The following is a 14,715-nucleotide window of genomic DNA, read 5'->3' on the forward strand; positions in this document are numbered from 1 at the left end:
ACGTGTTGGCGTTACTTTTGTCTGGTGGAAATCGACGGTGACGTAGCTCTCCTACCCCTTGAGCTTGGCCAACTGGAGTTCTAGGAGGCACGGAGGATTCCGGACGTTTTTTCCTTCAGCAGCACGGTCAGAAAGTTTCTCTAGAGTTTCGAGTATTTCGATTACGTACGAAGGTAGGGTTTTGATAAATTTTCACCGACTAAATGATATTTGAAAGTAAATTGATGTTTGGATTGAGTGTTATTGAAATTTGATTGCATTTCATATTGAATTTTGTTGATATATTGATATTTTGATGAAGTTGTGTTTAGTCAGCTCGAGAATGGATAAATTTTTAAGTTAATATTTTGATAAAAATAAAACAGGTTTTCGGTCTCATTGAAGGACAGGATATTAGTTTGGAAATTTTATTTTAAAGGATGTCATTATATTTTTACAAAAATACTGAGGTTATGTTTATTATTATAAACTAAGTTTTGAAAGGAAAATGCTATTTTGAGTTTTTATTCAAAAATTATTGCCACAGGAGAGCAGATGTGACATTGTTTGGGCCTTAGTGCCAAATGTAAAGTGGGGACGCCCACACACTGAGAACCGTTTTCCAGATGTACGCTTATTGATTTGGAAAGTCACACTGTATGCGGCCTAGCCGTACGACTTATAAGCACACTAATGCATCTGGAAAACCATATCTGGGACTCGTGCCCGGGTAATGTCGGGAGTGGGTAGGCAACCGACACATGAGCTCATGGCCTGCGTTAGGAATAGACATGCATCATTCTTGTTGCGCATTTGCATTTTACTTGACATTGTAAAATTGTTTGTGATTGTCTTCTCGTGTTTATACATTCTTTAATGTTATTCTGAATTGTGGTGACTAGATATTTCGTTGTGAATTACTTGAACTGTGGTAATCCTGACTAAACTAACCACCCTCGACCCTACTAAGAACCCCCCAATTCTTACCCCTTCTCTTCCTCCCCTTCAGATGGAGACCGGAGTTATATTTTACGAGATGGACCCTTCCTATATATACGAGGATATTGTACAGCATAGGTTTTATGTAGTAGCTACGGAGATTAGGACTCGTATGTACATTCTGCGTGATCATCCTTTCCATCACCCGATTGACACTCCACAGTTTAACCCCGACATGCCCTATGAGTTTCCACTGCAGTGGCTCCACCCAGATGCTCCATTTCACCCGTTTCATGATGGGCCGGTGCCTCACCAGCATCCCGATCAGCTTGCGGATCAGGCGGACCCTGAGCCTGAGCCCATGGAGGAGCATTTTCCAGAGCCTGTACCGGAGGAGGACATCCCCGTGGAGCAGATCTCAGTATCTTCATCCGAGCCATCTTCTGAGGAGCCGCTCACCGCCTCTATTAGTGGACCGGCGAGTGCTGGTCAGACCAGTAGCACGAGTGCCAGTGCCCCTCCCGAGATTATAGAGATTTCCGATGACAAGGACGAGGATCCTAAGGAGTGTTCTGATGTGGTTCTGATATCCTCTGACGATGACAGTTGAGTCCTGGGAGCTGCGGTTGTGCCTTTTGATATTTTTTTTTGTGTTAGCCTAGCCTTTGTGTTAATCTCTCACTTTTGGTCAGACTCACTGAGAGAGTAGGGTGTACATAGTGGACTAGGCTAGTTCGGGTGCCAGTTTAGGGGTTTTCTATATGGACTAGGGCTCGGAGTGTTGGGTTGTACATAGTAGTATTTCTGAAGGGTTGTATGCTAACTCAGGATATATATATATACATATATATATATATATGTATATATATATATATACATATACATATACATATATACATACATATATGTACAACAGTACCTATATGCTTATGCTTGTGTATGTTTAATTAGTTGTCCTTGCAAGTTTTCTTATAAAAGTTTATCCAAAACTCGATAGTACGCTAACCCGATTACATGCTTAATAATACATAGTAAAGGTTTCATGTGAACAAGTTGGTGACACTTGATTTCTGGTATGATCATGACTTACTGGGAATTAGGTCGTTACACAGACCGAATCAAAATTTTAATCAAATCCAATCCGATCCTATTCATCCTAATAATAGCAACATATTTAATAAAGCATTTGCTTACACTGCACCTATTTTAAGCAATACTCACCCTATGAAAATAGAGTCGCCATTTTTGACGAGAAGGGATAAGTTTATAAATGAGTTTCTAGGTGGATGTTACAATACTCCCTTCATGTTTGGAGTTTTGAAACTCCTTTACATTATTAATAATATAATTAATAATTATTTTAAGTTTAACCCTTATGCTAACTCAGGATATATATATATATATATACATATACATATATACATACATATATGTACAACAGTACCTATATGCTTATGCTTGTGTATGTTTAATTAGTTGTCCTTGCAAGTTTTCTTATAAAAGTTTATCCAAAACTCGATAGTACGCTAACCCGATTACATGCTTAATAATACATAGTAAAGGTTTCATGTGAACAAGTTGGTGACACTTGATTTCTGGTATGATCATGACTTACTGGGAATTAGGTCGTTACACAGACCGAATCAAAATTTTAATCAAATCCAATCCGATCCTATTCATCCTAATAATAGCAACATATTTAATAAAGCATTTGCTTACACTGCACCTATTTTAAGCAATACTCACCCTATGAAAATAGAGTCGCCATTTTTGACGAGAAGGGATAAGTTTATAAATGAGTTTCTAGGTGGATGTTACAATACTCCCTTCATGTTTGGAGTTTTGAAACTCCTTTACATTATTAATAATATAATTAATAATTATTTTAAGTTTAACCCTTTTTTTTTACAAAGGCAAAGCCCAAGAAAAAAAATTCAAACCCACCCGACCCAGACACAATAAGAAATCTGAACCGTGAATCTTCTTCTTTTTCAACCAGTATGTTGATGCCTCCCTAATAACCTCAAGGTTCAAAATCCCTGCCGCTCTGTCAAGAGAGTTCCAAGCCGCCGCCAGTTTCTGACCACTGCTGTGCCACTACAATACCTGGCGCGCTTTCTTCTCCGGTCGTGATACTTCCATGGTCATCCAGAGCATCGACAAGACACTGCTGATCGTCTTTTTGCCGTCATCGAGGTTCAAAATTGGGTTCCATATCTGCCGTTTTGCATCTCGAAGGCCTGTTGAACCGACGCCTGTTCTTCTTCTGAACTTTGTTGTTGTCCCGTCACAGGTGGCTTTGTCTGCGTGCTATTATTACTACAGGTAAACACTATCCTCCATGATTTTTTCTTGCTTTTAATTCACTGCAAAAATTTGAATTTTACCTTCTTTGATTTAAAAAAAGTGTAATAATTTTTCAATGGACTGCTTTTTTATTTTTAAATATTGTTAAATCAATTTTTATGTATTATAATACCCATTTACTCGTTTTATACTTACTTTATTTTGGAATTTGACAATTTGTCTTGGTTGATACTAGTTCATAATATTTTGATAGTAATGCATGTTAAGATTTTTTTGCTTGCAAATTGATGCTACTTTAAATGTGATATTGCTATTGATTTGTGGTTATTATATGGTGATATCTGTTATGTTGAATTTTGTTCTCCTAGTATGTAAATAAAAATTAAAACTTAAAATGATTTTTAACTGGCACATAACCATTGTTGTTGTAAGCTATTGTGATGATATGATATTTATTCATGATTGCTAAATTTGCAAATTTGTTAATTGAATAGATTCAAAATTGTTTAAACTATGCATTTTTTGTAATGGAAATTTTGTACTCTTTTTTTTGTTTGATTGCTTTTCTTTGAGTTTGAGACATGTGACTTTTTTTATAATAAATTTTAGTCATTTAATAAATAATTTTTTTCTGTATAAATAATGTTATGTAGACTGATATGAACTTATTATTAAGACTTGTTAATAATTTATGCCTAATTATCATTGTGTAGTATTTAATTTACTAGGAAAAAATAAATAACATACATATTTTGGTGTTGTATTTCTTTATTTGTAAGTCTAATTTTAGGAGCTTTATCCTAAGCATTTTGTCTTGGAGTACTTAGTACTCAGTTCTAAATTTTTATGACAGTATTATTTATGTTCAGATTATTTCCTTGCAAATGTCATTGATGGGAGAGGACGAGATCATGGATGAATGTGAGTATGAGCATGAGGATAGTATTTTTTATGATGAGAAGTATCCTGGTGATGAGTCATACTTAGATGAGTTACAACAGGAAGAAGAGTTGGGTGATGAGTTAGACGGTGAGGAGATTTTTGCAGAATTGACAAATTATGATAATGATGATGCATATGGATTGGATTCAATTGAGGATTTATTGAAACTTGACTTTTTAAGAATTGGTGAGGTTGAAGTTGACAAGTTTCACTTTGGAACCGTAGCCATTGCTTTTGAATTTTACAACAGATTTGCAAAGAGTCAAGGTTTCAGTGCAAGAAAAGACAAAAACTAAAAGAACTCAAACGACGAGACCTACATGCAGAGATTTGTGTGTTTTCGGCAAGGATATCGATTAGAGAAGTGGTACACTTTGCCAAATAGAAAAAGGGAACCAAAGATCGAGACAAGAACTGGGTGCGAAGCTCAATTCCTAGTCAAGTTTGTAGGGGTAACTGGAAGATGGCATGTGACCCGATTTTCAAATGTTCATAATCACGAACTATTGGAAGGCCGGTTGAGCAGGTTATTGCCAGCTCATAGGAGTATGTCCAAAGCCGAAATTGCACTCATGAACAACATGCGCAAGTCGGGGATTAGCACATCCCAGATTTATGCTTTGCTAGCAAGTCAAAGTGGTGGTTTTGACAAGTTGAACTATGGCCCCAGAGACATGTACAATCAAATAGCTAAGGCGAGGCGTGAGATTTCAGAGGATGTGGGTAGAGCATTAAATTATTTGGAGGGGATGGCTGCAAACGATAAATCTTTATACTACGAAGAGCTTCGGGTGACGGATGGAAGGTTACTAAATCTCTTTTGGTGTGATGGTTTATGTAGAGAGGACTATGAATTGTTTGGAGATGTTGTTGCATTTGATGCTACATACAACAAGAATAAATATAGGTGTCCTTTTGTTGTGTTCATAGGTGTCAACCATCACAACCAAACTATTGTCTTTGCTGCATGCATTGTAACAGATGAGACGGATGAGACTTATATATAGGTGTTGCAACAGTTTTTGGAGGCAATAAATGGTAGAGCCCCATCCTCTGTGATAACTGATGGGGCAAGGGCAATGAAAAATGTGATTGAGGAAGTATTCCCTGGTACTCACCACAGATTGTGTGCTTGGCATCTCCTGCGTAATGCAACTACAAATATGTGTAGTCCTCGTTTCACATCTAAGTTTAGGGATTGTATGTTATGAGATTACGAGATTCCAGTGTTCCGTAACAAGTGGCAAATATTGGTAGAGGAATTTGGGGTTGAGGAAAAAGAATGGCTAAATGAAATTTATGAGAAACGTCGATCATGGGCAACATGTTACATCCGAGGGAAGTTCTTTGCTGGATTTAGGACTACATCACGCTGCGAGGGTTTGCATTCATTGATTGGGAAGTACACTAAGCCTCATTATGACTTATCCGAGTTTATTGAGCACTTCCAACGAATGTTGGGCCATATGCGGTTTAGGGAATTTTATGCTGAATATGAATCTGCTTGTGGAGTTCCAGTTATACAAACTTGTATTGAACCCCTTGAGATGTGTGCTGCTGATACTTACACAAGGGAGGTATTCTTTTTATTCAGGTCTATTCTTGTTCCGTTGGGTGCAATGAGAGTCGTGGATTACCAAACAAGAGACAATAGTGGAATTTATTATGTTTGTAGGTATGCCAAACCACCAACAAAGGTGTGGGAGGTTGAGTGGGTGGATAATGGTAACGCAATTACTTGTTCATGCATGCGTATGGAATCATTCGGTATTCTCTGTGAACACATTATCTCTGTATTGGTCCGTAGGGATGTGCGCAAAATCCCTAAATGTCTAGTGTTGCAAAGATGGACTAAGAAAGCAAAAGAATCTATGTCTGAGTCAAGTAGTTTTACAAGCGAATTACAAGCCAACAGTCGACTTTGTATCCTTAATGAGTGTGCTAAGATGATGTCAGAGGTTGCATGTGCTACTACAGAGAGGTTCTATGAAGCAAGGGATCTTATGCTTGATCTTTATAGCTCATACAAAGCACTAGATGAAGGGAACACGCCTTCGAAACCTAGACTGAGAGGTGGTACCAATCCTAAAAGGCATAGTGGTCGGAAAAAGCCCCAACGTTGCAGTAATTGCAAGAAACCTGGTCATAATAAAACTTCTTGCTCAAAACGCAATGAAAATGCTTTCAGTACACAAGGTAGCTCTACCCGTCAAACTGATGTAAGTGGACAAAAATGATATATAATTTTATTTTTTATTCACTCACTTGATATTGGAACTGCTCCATGGTGCTAATTTAAAGTGTTATTGATATAAAATTTCGGTGGTTGTAGGCAATTTATGATGGTGAATGCATGGATAATGTGGAATACGAAACTTAAGAATGGTGGTGAACTTTGGGATTAGATGTTGTTTTATTCGTGATTAATTTTGATAGTTGATTAGGGGAATATGCAGTTACTAACTAAACTATAAATTATTACTGTTTCTTTCGTTTATTCTTAATAGTCGATTTTAATTTAGGACAATCAATTAAGTTGTTATGGGAAGACTTATTATTATTATTATTATTATTATATATGGAAATAGAGATCATAGATTTCCTTTTTTTGCTTTGTTTTGCTATTTGAGAATGTGACTTGGTTTAGGAGTATGATATTTTTAATTATGAAAAGTGTTTGAAATATATAAGACAATTTGTCACTATCATGTATGATGTGCCAAATTTGGCTAAATATGTATATAAATAGGTAGATGATAAAAAATTATTATAAAATCTGATATAATGTTGCATAAACTTATTGTAGGAAGCTGATTTAATCATCATGAAATTAGCTGCAAAGTAAAATAAATAAACATATGAAAAATCAATGATAGAGAATTCCTATGAATGAAACAAAAAAAACATAAAATAAGAACTCCATGATTTTATTTATACAATCATAATTGGTAACATCAACTAATCTATTCTTAATATATAAAAGTAGATACATAAGAATGTACCACATTACTTTTGAAACATTTCTTTTTTCCTACTAATGCCATGTCAGCAATATTGCTTACTTGGCACAACTTTAGAATCAACCACTCAATTCTTGCAAAATCAACTACTATTTTCAAATCAGCCAAAAAAAAATATACAAATAAAAAACTAAAAAATAGAATACAATAAATTTGTAACCTCTAAATATATTGAATTCATATTCCTATATTTATTATATCTTACCGCTATAAACAATACAATAAATTTATAACCGCAACAATTAATTTATAAATTAAAAGTTTAAAAAATAAAAATTATATTTTATTATTATAATTATGTTTATTATAATCATTTTAATTTTTGCCAATGAGTTATATCTCAAATAGCATAGTCTTTCATATTGGTCGCCAGTTCGAGTCTCTGTATGTTTGGTAAAAAAAATTATTTTAATTTTTATAAGTAACACTAGGTACAAAGAACTATTATTGTAGTTTTTACTTATTATTAACAAATTCTATTTTATTTTACCAATATAAATTTTGAAAAGAATATTTAAAAACTAAAAAAAACACAAATTATTAAAAGAGTATAAAAACGAAACTAAAAAATATATGATATTAGACATACATTTTCATATTAGATACATTTGTAGTATATAAGATGCATCATGCATGCATGTTTACCTCAAAACACTAATTAACTATTTTCTTTTTTTTTACTAAAAATATTTAACTTTTAGCTTTTATTGAGTATATTTGTACATATAAGATGTATCATGCATGGATATAAATCTAAATATATAATTATTACAATAATTATGTTGACCGCAACTCCATAAGTTTAGGTCATTAACTACGTCAATTGCATTGCCAACTTTAGAATAATTATTATTTGGCACAACTTTAAAATCAATCACTCAATTCTCGCCAAATCAACTATTATTTTCAAATCAGCAAAAAAATAAAATATACAAATAAAAAACTAAAAAATAGAATCTAATAAATTTGTAACCTCCAAATACATTGAATTCATATTCCTATATTTATTATATCTTACCGTTATAAACAATACAATAAATTTATAACCGTAACAATTAATTTATTAATTTTTATAAATAACTCACGGTAACAAACATCCATATTACAAATGTCATAATATTATTAATCATAATAAATTTTACGTTATAAGTATTTAAATTCCATACCATTTAAACTACATATATAAGTCTCTTATCACTATTTCTTCACATAACATTAAATTTAGCACAAAAAATTTATTTTCGAACTGCATATCTCAAACTTACTCAATAGAGCATCATTCTTTCAAGAGCATAACGATTAGATCTAATGGCCATGTAATGAGAATCTGATGATCAGGTATGACAAAAAAAAAATTACAACATGCATCATACATTCATACTTACTCAAATACCATATACCTAATGATAACATAAATTGAATATTGGAATAGGAAAAGATCTTCACAATTTTAGCAACTATAAACGAAATTGATGACAAATTAGGATGAAATTGTGTTAAATGTAAAAAGTGTCAGAAGAAAGTATATATAAAAAAGAAACAACTACATTTGCGTGGCACATGTAATCAAATACCACAATATCCAACAATAAGGTAACTCTATATATTTTTCATAATCTCATTTATCAAATTATTAGTTGTTAGCCCAATACTTATTTTAGATTCAAAATTCAATTAAAGGTTTTAGATCAAAGTGTTACAACAACTTTTGTACTATTTGATGGCGACACAAAAAACTTATTGGACACAACTACTTTAAATCTAATGACATTTCAGAAAAATAATGACATTGAAGCACCACCCCATCAAGAGATTAAGGAGAAAGAAAACCATACAAATTCAAGACACATCTTCAGAAGAAGAACATACATATAAAGATGGAACCAAATAACACAATAGAAAGTGCATCAAACTCAACAATTCATAAAGAACATGTCTTCACAAGAACCTACGACAAAAAGAAGAAAGCACCAACTCTAACTACCAACTAAAAAAAGGAGGACGAGCGCCATATAAGATGACTAAGTCCATCAACTAAAACAAATACAAAAATCAAACCACCAAATAAAAATGTTACTTTGTACAACTCCAACATTTAAATCTTTTGTACTACAAATTATTTAAAATAAAACACCTTTTAAATTTAACTTCAATTTACACATATTAAATTTATTTCTACAAAATATACCAATTTTTAATATTTATTATATACTATCATTAATTTATCGTCCTGCGCATCGCGCGGGTCTCATTCTAGTTATATTAAGAAGAGAGATGCACACCGTTGTTGCAGGGAGAAGAATGGGAAGCCTAGTTTTTTTTCGTATTTTTTTTCCTTGCTTCCTGACCTATTTTCTTTATCCCTTCGTGTGGGCACTCAGTTTAAAATGATTTGTCCAACTAACCAAAAATAAAAAAGAAAGGTTGAATAGAAAAATTTTAATGAAAGAAAAAAAAGAAAATCTCATGTAATAGTTTTCTAATATACAAGATTGATTTTATTAAAAAATAGTGCTAACTAATATTTCATATGAATAAAAAACAATTGATATTCTCATGTTATATGACGTAATGTGAGAGAATACCGCCAAAATATGTTAAATTGTTATATTATTTATAAAACATGAATAAAACAATATAAGTAGTCAATGAATGGAACAAAAAATATTTCATTCATACTTGCCAATTATATATATATATTGACGAGACTAGAATTTTAATATTATAGAGACCAAAATTACTTTTTATAATTATTCTTAATTCATGTACTCCACGATTATAATTATTCTTAAATTGTCAAAAATTGCATTATCAAATAGTTTAAAATTAAATATTTTAGTATTTTATTGCAATTTAGAAATATATTTATAAAAAGTTTAATTCTTAATTCATGTACTCACCAATTATAACTATTCTTAAGTCGTCATAATGTGCATTATCAAATAATTTAAAATTAAATATTTTAATATTTTATTGCAATTTAGAAATATACTTATAAAAAGTTTAATTATATGTTTTTTGTTAACATAAAACTCCAATTATAAAATTTGTAAACTGTATTGAATATATTAAAAATGTAATAAAATTACAAGAATTAATAAGTTAACTAAATATTTATCTTAAATAATTTACTAGTATATGTAAATAAGTTATTTAAATTGCAAACCTAAAGATAGCAATTTAATAATCATATCAATATAAAGATGTTGAAATTTGTTATGGAATATAGCCATAAACAATACACTACCGAATAAACTATTTAAAGCATTAGTGTCATGAATTCACAATCCTAATTGACAACACAGCTCCAAAAAACAAAAATAAGAAAGAAATTATAAGTGTCATTCCATGTAGTTAACAAAGCAAAGACATAAATATGATGCACACGACATTTTAGTAATCATCGTCCTCTGCATGCATGCTCTAAAACTCTTGAACAAGTGGAGCTATTTCAGTTTTGAGTTCATTGAATCGTCCATGAAATAATTGCATTGTAGTGTACATCCGTGTGCCATTTTCATCTAACTGCAAAAATAAAAAATCACTTATAGCCAAATCTATGACAACATTGGTAATACGTATTCACAAATGCAGTTTTTAAGTGACCAGATCATACCACATGAACTTCAGAGCATTGGGCATCAAATGCATGTTCCAAATTCATCCATTGAAGAACCCATGATGGAGAATCACGGCTGCACAACAATAATAACAGAAAAAGGAATTGAAATGAGAAAAATAATTTGTAGAAATGACATGATACATTTTATGTTAACAACAACATACAATCCATTTATTGTATTTTGTAAAAGTGATGATACCTTTGATGTCGATTAGGGATTCCTCTTGGAGCATGAATTCTCTATCTGCGCATGTTTTCTTTCATCTCAAGTTTACATTCGTTGTAGATGTCACTTTTTAAAATGTGCTCTACTATTGCAGCCTATATTAAAAAATATAAAACAACTTCAGATTTTGAGTCACTTAACATGTGCTCATTGATGCTAGGGCATCTAGGCCAGTTTCACTGACCTTTTCTTTACTATTTTAAGGTAGTTTCATGCATTTTCTTAGAGAATAAGGCAAGTTTTGGATGAAAATATACTCACACCTTGATTCAAGCAACTATTGTGAATTTCACATGATTTCATGAGGATTTTGCAAGAATTGAATGACAAATTGATGATGCATAATCTCATAACTTTGACTAGAGCTTTGATGCACATTATTTGCTTGATTTTAGGACAAAGGAAGCAAGGAAGAACCACGTTAGTAGCCACGTTAACCTAGTTAACGTAACCACTAACGTGGAATGGGGAAGAGCTTGCAACGTTAATGAGAAAAGTGATCACCAATAATGCCTGCGAAGCCATCATAAGCCCACGTTAATTGCCACGTTAACTAGGTTAACGTAGTAGTTAACGTGGAGACAAAGAAAGCTCCAACGTTAGTGGTAAACGTGAACACCACTAACGCTCCAAGATATGGCAATGAGCCATGTTAAGAGTCACGTTAACTTAGTTAACGTGAACTCTAACGTGGAAGAGAGGAACAATGTCAACGTTAGTGACACTCACCTTTGTCACTAATGTTGGATCAAACTAGCATTGCCCACGTTAGTGGTCACGTTAAGACCACTAACGTGAAAGTTAACGTGGAGCTAAGATTGATGAGCCAACATTAGTGACACTCACCTTTGTCACTAACGTTGGAGATAGCATTCACTACCACGTTAGTGGCCACGTTAACTTAGTTAACGTGAGCTTTAACGTGGAGAGTAGGGGCACTTGGAGCGTTAGTGACAAAGGTAAGTGTCACTAACGCTCTCGAAGATGAGGCATACCCACGTTAAGAGCTACGTTAGTTACACTAACGTGAACTCTAACGTAGGGACAAGGGGCACAAGGCAACGTTATTGGGAAAGGTGAGTCCCAATAACGCTTGCGAAGGTTTATAAGGCAACGTTAGTGGTCACGTTACTGCCACTAACGTTGGAGTTAACGTGGGTTATATGGGGTTGGAAAGTTAGTGAAAAAGGTGATTGCCACTAACGTTCTCGAACCCACAATGTCACTTAACGTTAACTTCACTAACGCCCATGCCTAATTCATACTTTTCTGCAAGCTGAGCCCACTAAAGATTGTAACTGCTTTAACTCAAGATCTAAGGCCCACATTCAAGACTTGAAGAACTCACTAGAAGATCAAGAGAAGTAGTATATATAGGAGTAGTTTTGAACTATAGAGAAGCTTAGCACTTTGGAGAACTACCCTCTGTATATTTACTTTTATGCACTTTTAGCTAAGGATGTATTCTTTTCTGCCATTTTCCATTTCTAGAGCTATGAACAACTAAACCCCTTTCATTGGGTTAGGGAGCTCTGTTGTAATTTGATGGATCAATTATAGTTTTCATTCTCTTCTTCTTTTTTGATTTACTAGAAAGCTTTCGATCTTAATTCAATTGGTTAGTTGTCTTGGAAAAGAAACTCTCCATAATTGGATCTCCTCTGAGCCTTGGAAAAGGGATGAGGAGATCATGCTAGAAATGCTTTCTCATGTTGGACCAAATTGGGGTCTGGGTAGATATAGTGACATGTAATCCTCCCAACACTTTGATTTGGAAATACATGTGGTATAATCAGTGACCACACTTCATCTCTTCTCATGAGCAATTAAATCAAGGAATTGGGCAATTGTTCAAGCTTAGAGAGATTGGGTTGCCAAGGAATTGGAACCCAATCACTTAAGATTGCCAAGGAGATCAATAGATGCTTTAATTGAGGAAGAGATGAAAATGAATTTAATCCGGACAATACAACATCTCCTGAGCCCAATGAATTCCCCATTTCTGATCTTACCCATTCTCTTTACTTTCTGCCATTTATTTACATGCTCATTTCCCCAGATCCCCATCTAAGATTCTGCACTTTATTTTCTACTATTTACTTTCCCGCCATTTAATTTTCTGCAATTCTCAAACTATATTATGTTTAGCTCAACTAGCATACTCTTCCAACTAAAGTTGCTTGACCAATCAATCCCTGCGGGATTCGACCTCACTCTATTGTGAGTTTTTACTTGACGACAATTCGGTATACTTGCCGAAAGGAAATTTGTTGAGAGACAAGTTTCTGTGCATCAAGTTTATGGCGCCGTTGCCGGGATTGATTTTGTATCAACAATGATTATGTTGGAAGTTCACTAGATTGAGCATTTTTCTTTTGTTTGTTTACTTTATTCAGTTGTTTACCTTCAGTTTGTTTCGTTTCTTCCTCACCCCCTATACCCCTTTTGTTTTCTTTCTTTCTTTATTATTATTTACAATTCTACTCATTAACCCACTAACTGTTTGATAATTTGCACCACTCACACTAACAATCACTCTAACAAGAATAACCTCTTCATTTTATCTCTAGCTGTGTGTTTTGTTAGTTGTATGACAGGGAGAAGAGGGGGAGCTTTAACTTCCTTCGATTCAGAACCTGAAAGAACCCTCCAGAGACTAAGGAGGGAAGCAAGAGGGAAAGGAGTTGTTGGTGCTGAGGAAGAGGAAGAGTATTTTGAAACCAATATGGAGGAGAACTTGGAAAACAATCATGAAGGATAAGCTCACAACCATGCTAGAGAAGGCCCTGCAAACCATATTGGTCAAGAAAGGAGAGTTCTAGGCTCCTACATCAATCCAAATCTAGGAAACTATGGAAGTAGCATCCAAAAGCCTACCATACATGCCAACAACTTTGAATTAAAACACTAGCTAATCACCCTTGTTCAAAACAATTGCTCATTTGGAGGAAGTGCTCAAGAAGACCCCAATCAACATCTAACCACCTTCCTGAGAATTTGTGACACTGTGAAGTCTAATGGAGTCCACCCGGATGTCTATAGGCTACTTTTGTTCCCTTTTTCACTCAGGGACAAAGCATCCAAGTGGCGTGAATCCTTCCCAAAGGAGAGCTTGAGAAATTGGGAAGATGTGGTGAACAATTTTTTAGCAAGATTCTACCCTCCTCAAAGAATTAACAGGCTGAGAGCTGAGGTACAAACCTTCAGGCAACAAAATGGTGAGACTCTCTATGAGGCATGGGAGAGGTTCAAGGACTTAACAAGAAGATGCCCACCAGATATGTTTAATGAATGGGTTCAACTTCACATTTTCTATGAAGGTCTTTCTTATGAGTCAAAGAAAGCTGTAGACCATTCAGCAGGGGGCTCTCTAAACAAGAAAAAAAATCATTGAAGAAGCCATAGATGTCATTGAAACAGTAGCTGAGAATGACTACTTCTATGCCTCTAAAAGAAGCAATACTCGAGGAGTAATGAAGCTGAACCTCATGGATGCATTGCTAGCTCAAAATAAGATGATCACCAAGAAGCTAGCAGATCTTACCAAGAAGGTGGAGGAAAACCAAGTTGCAGCAGTCATCACTTCATCACCAGCTCAAGAAGGAGTGAATATAGGAGAATAAGGTGACTAGGAACAAGCCAACTATGTTGGAAACTCTCCTAGACAAATCCATGATCCA

At 34.1% G+C, this 14,715-nt stretch overlaps 1 protein-coding gene and 1 non-coding gene across 2 annotated transcripts; one reads left to right on the forward strand and one right to left on the reverse strand.

The window, feature by feature from the left end:
- Positions 1-4,487: 4,487 nt before the first annotated feature.
- Positions 4,488-6,547, forward strand: LOC130978836 (protein FAR1-RELATED SEQUENCE 5-like). Its single transcript, XM_057902275.1, has 4 exons — positions 4,488-5,141; positions 5,187-5,277; positions 5,395-6,386; positions 6,500-6,547. The coding sequence occupies exons 1-4, from the start codon at positions 4,488-4,490 to the stop codon at positions 6,545-6,547; spliced, it is 1,785 nt and encodes a 594-aa protein (XP_057758258.1).
- A 7,666-nt stretch (positions 6,548-14,213) lies between these two features.
- On the reverse strand, positions 14,214-14,321 carry LOC130955048 (small nucleolar RNA R71). Its single transcript, XR_009076571.1, has one exon. It is a non-coding gene; the product is annotated as a small nucleolar RNA R71 (small nucleolar RNA).
- Between the last annotated feature and the right edge of the window lie 394 nt (positions 14,322-14,715).

Source organism: Arachis stenosperma, chromosome 1 (genome assembly GCF_014773155.1).
Source record: "Arachis stenosperma cultivar V10309 chromosome 1, arast.V10309.gnm1.PFL2, whole genome shotgun sequence".
Lineage (NCBI taxonomy): Eukaryota > Viridiplantae > Streptophyta > Magnoliopsida > Fabales > Fabaceae > Arachis > Arachis stenosperma.

What these genes read in the sequence shown, in the direction of transcription:
- LOC130978836 (XM_057902275.1), top strand. Translation starts at nt 4,488, where the DNA reads ATGCAGAGATTTGTGTGTTTTCGGCAAGGATATCGATTAGAGAAGTGG. An exon ending in TTGTCTTTGCTGCATGCATT is followed by an intron (nt 5,142 to 5,186) that starts GTAACAGATGAG and finishes GTGTTGCAACAG; the next exon opens with TTTTTGGAGGCAATAAATGG. An exon ending in GATTGAGGAAGTATTCCCTG is followed by an intron (nt 5,278 to 5,394) that starts GTACTCACCACA and finishes ACGAGATTCCAG; the next exon opens with TGTTCCGTAACAAGTGGCAA.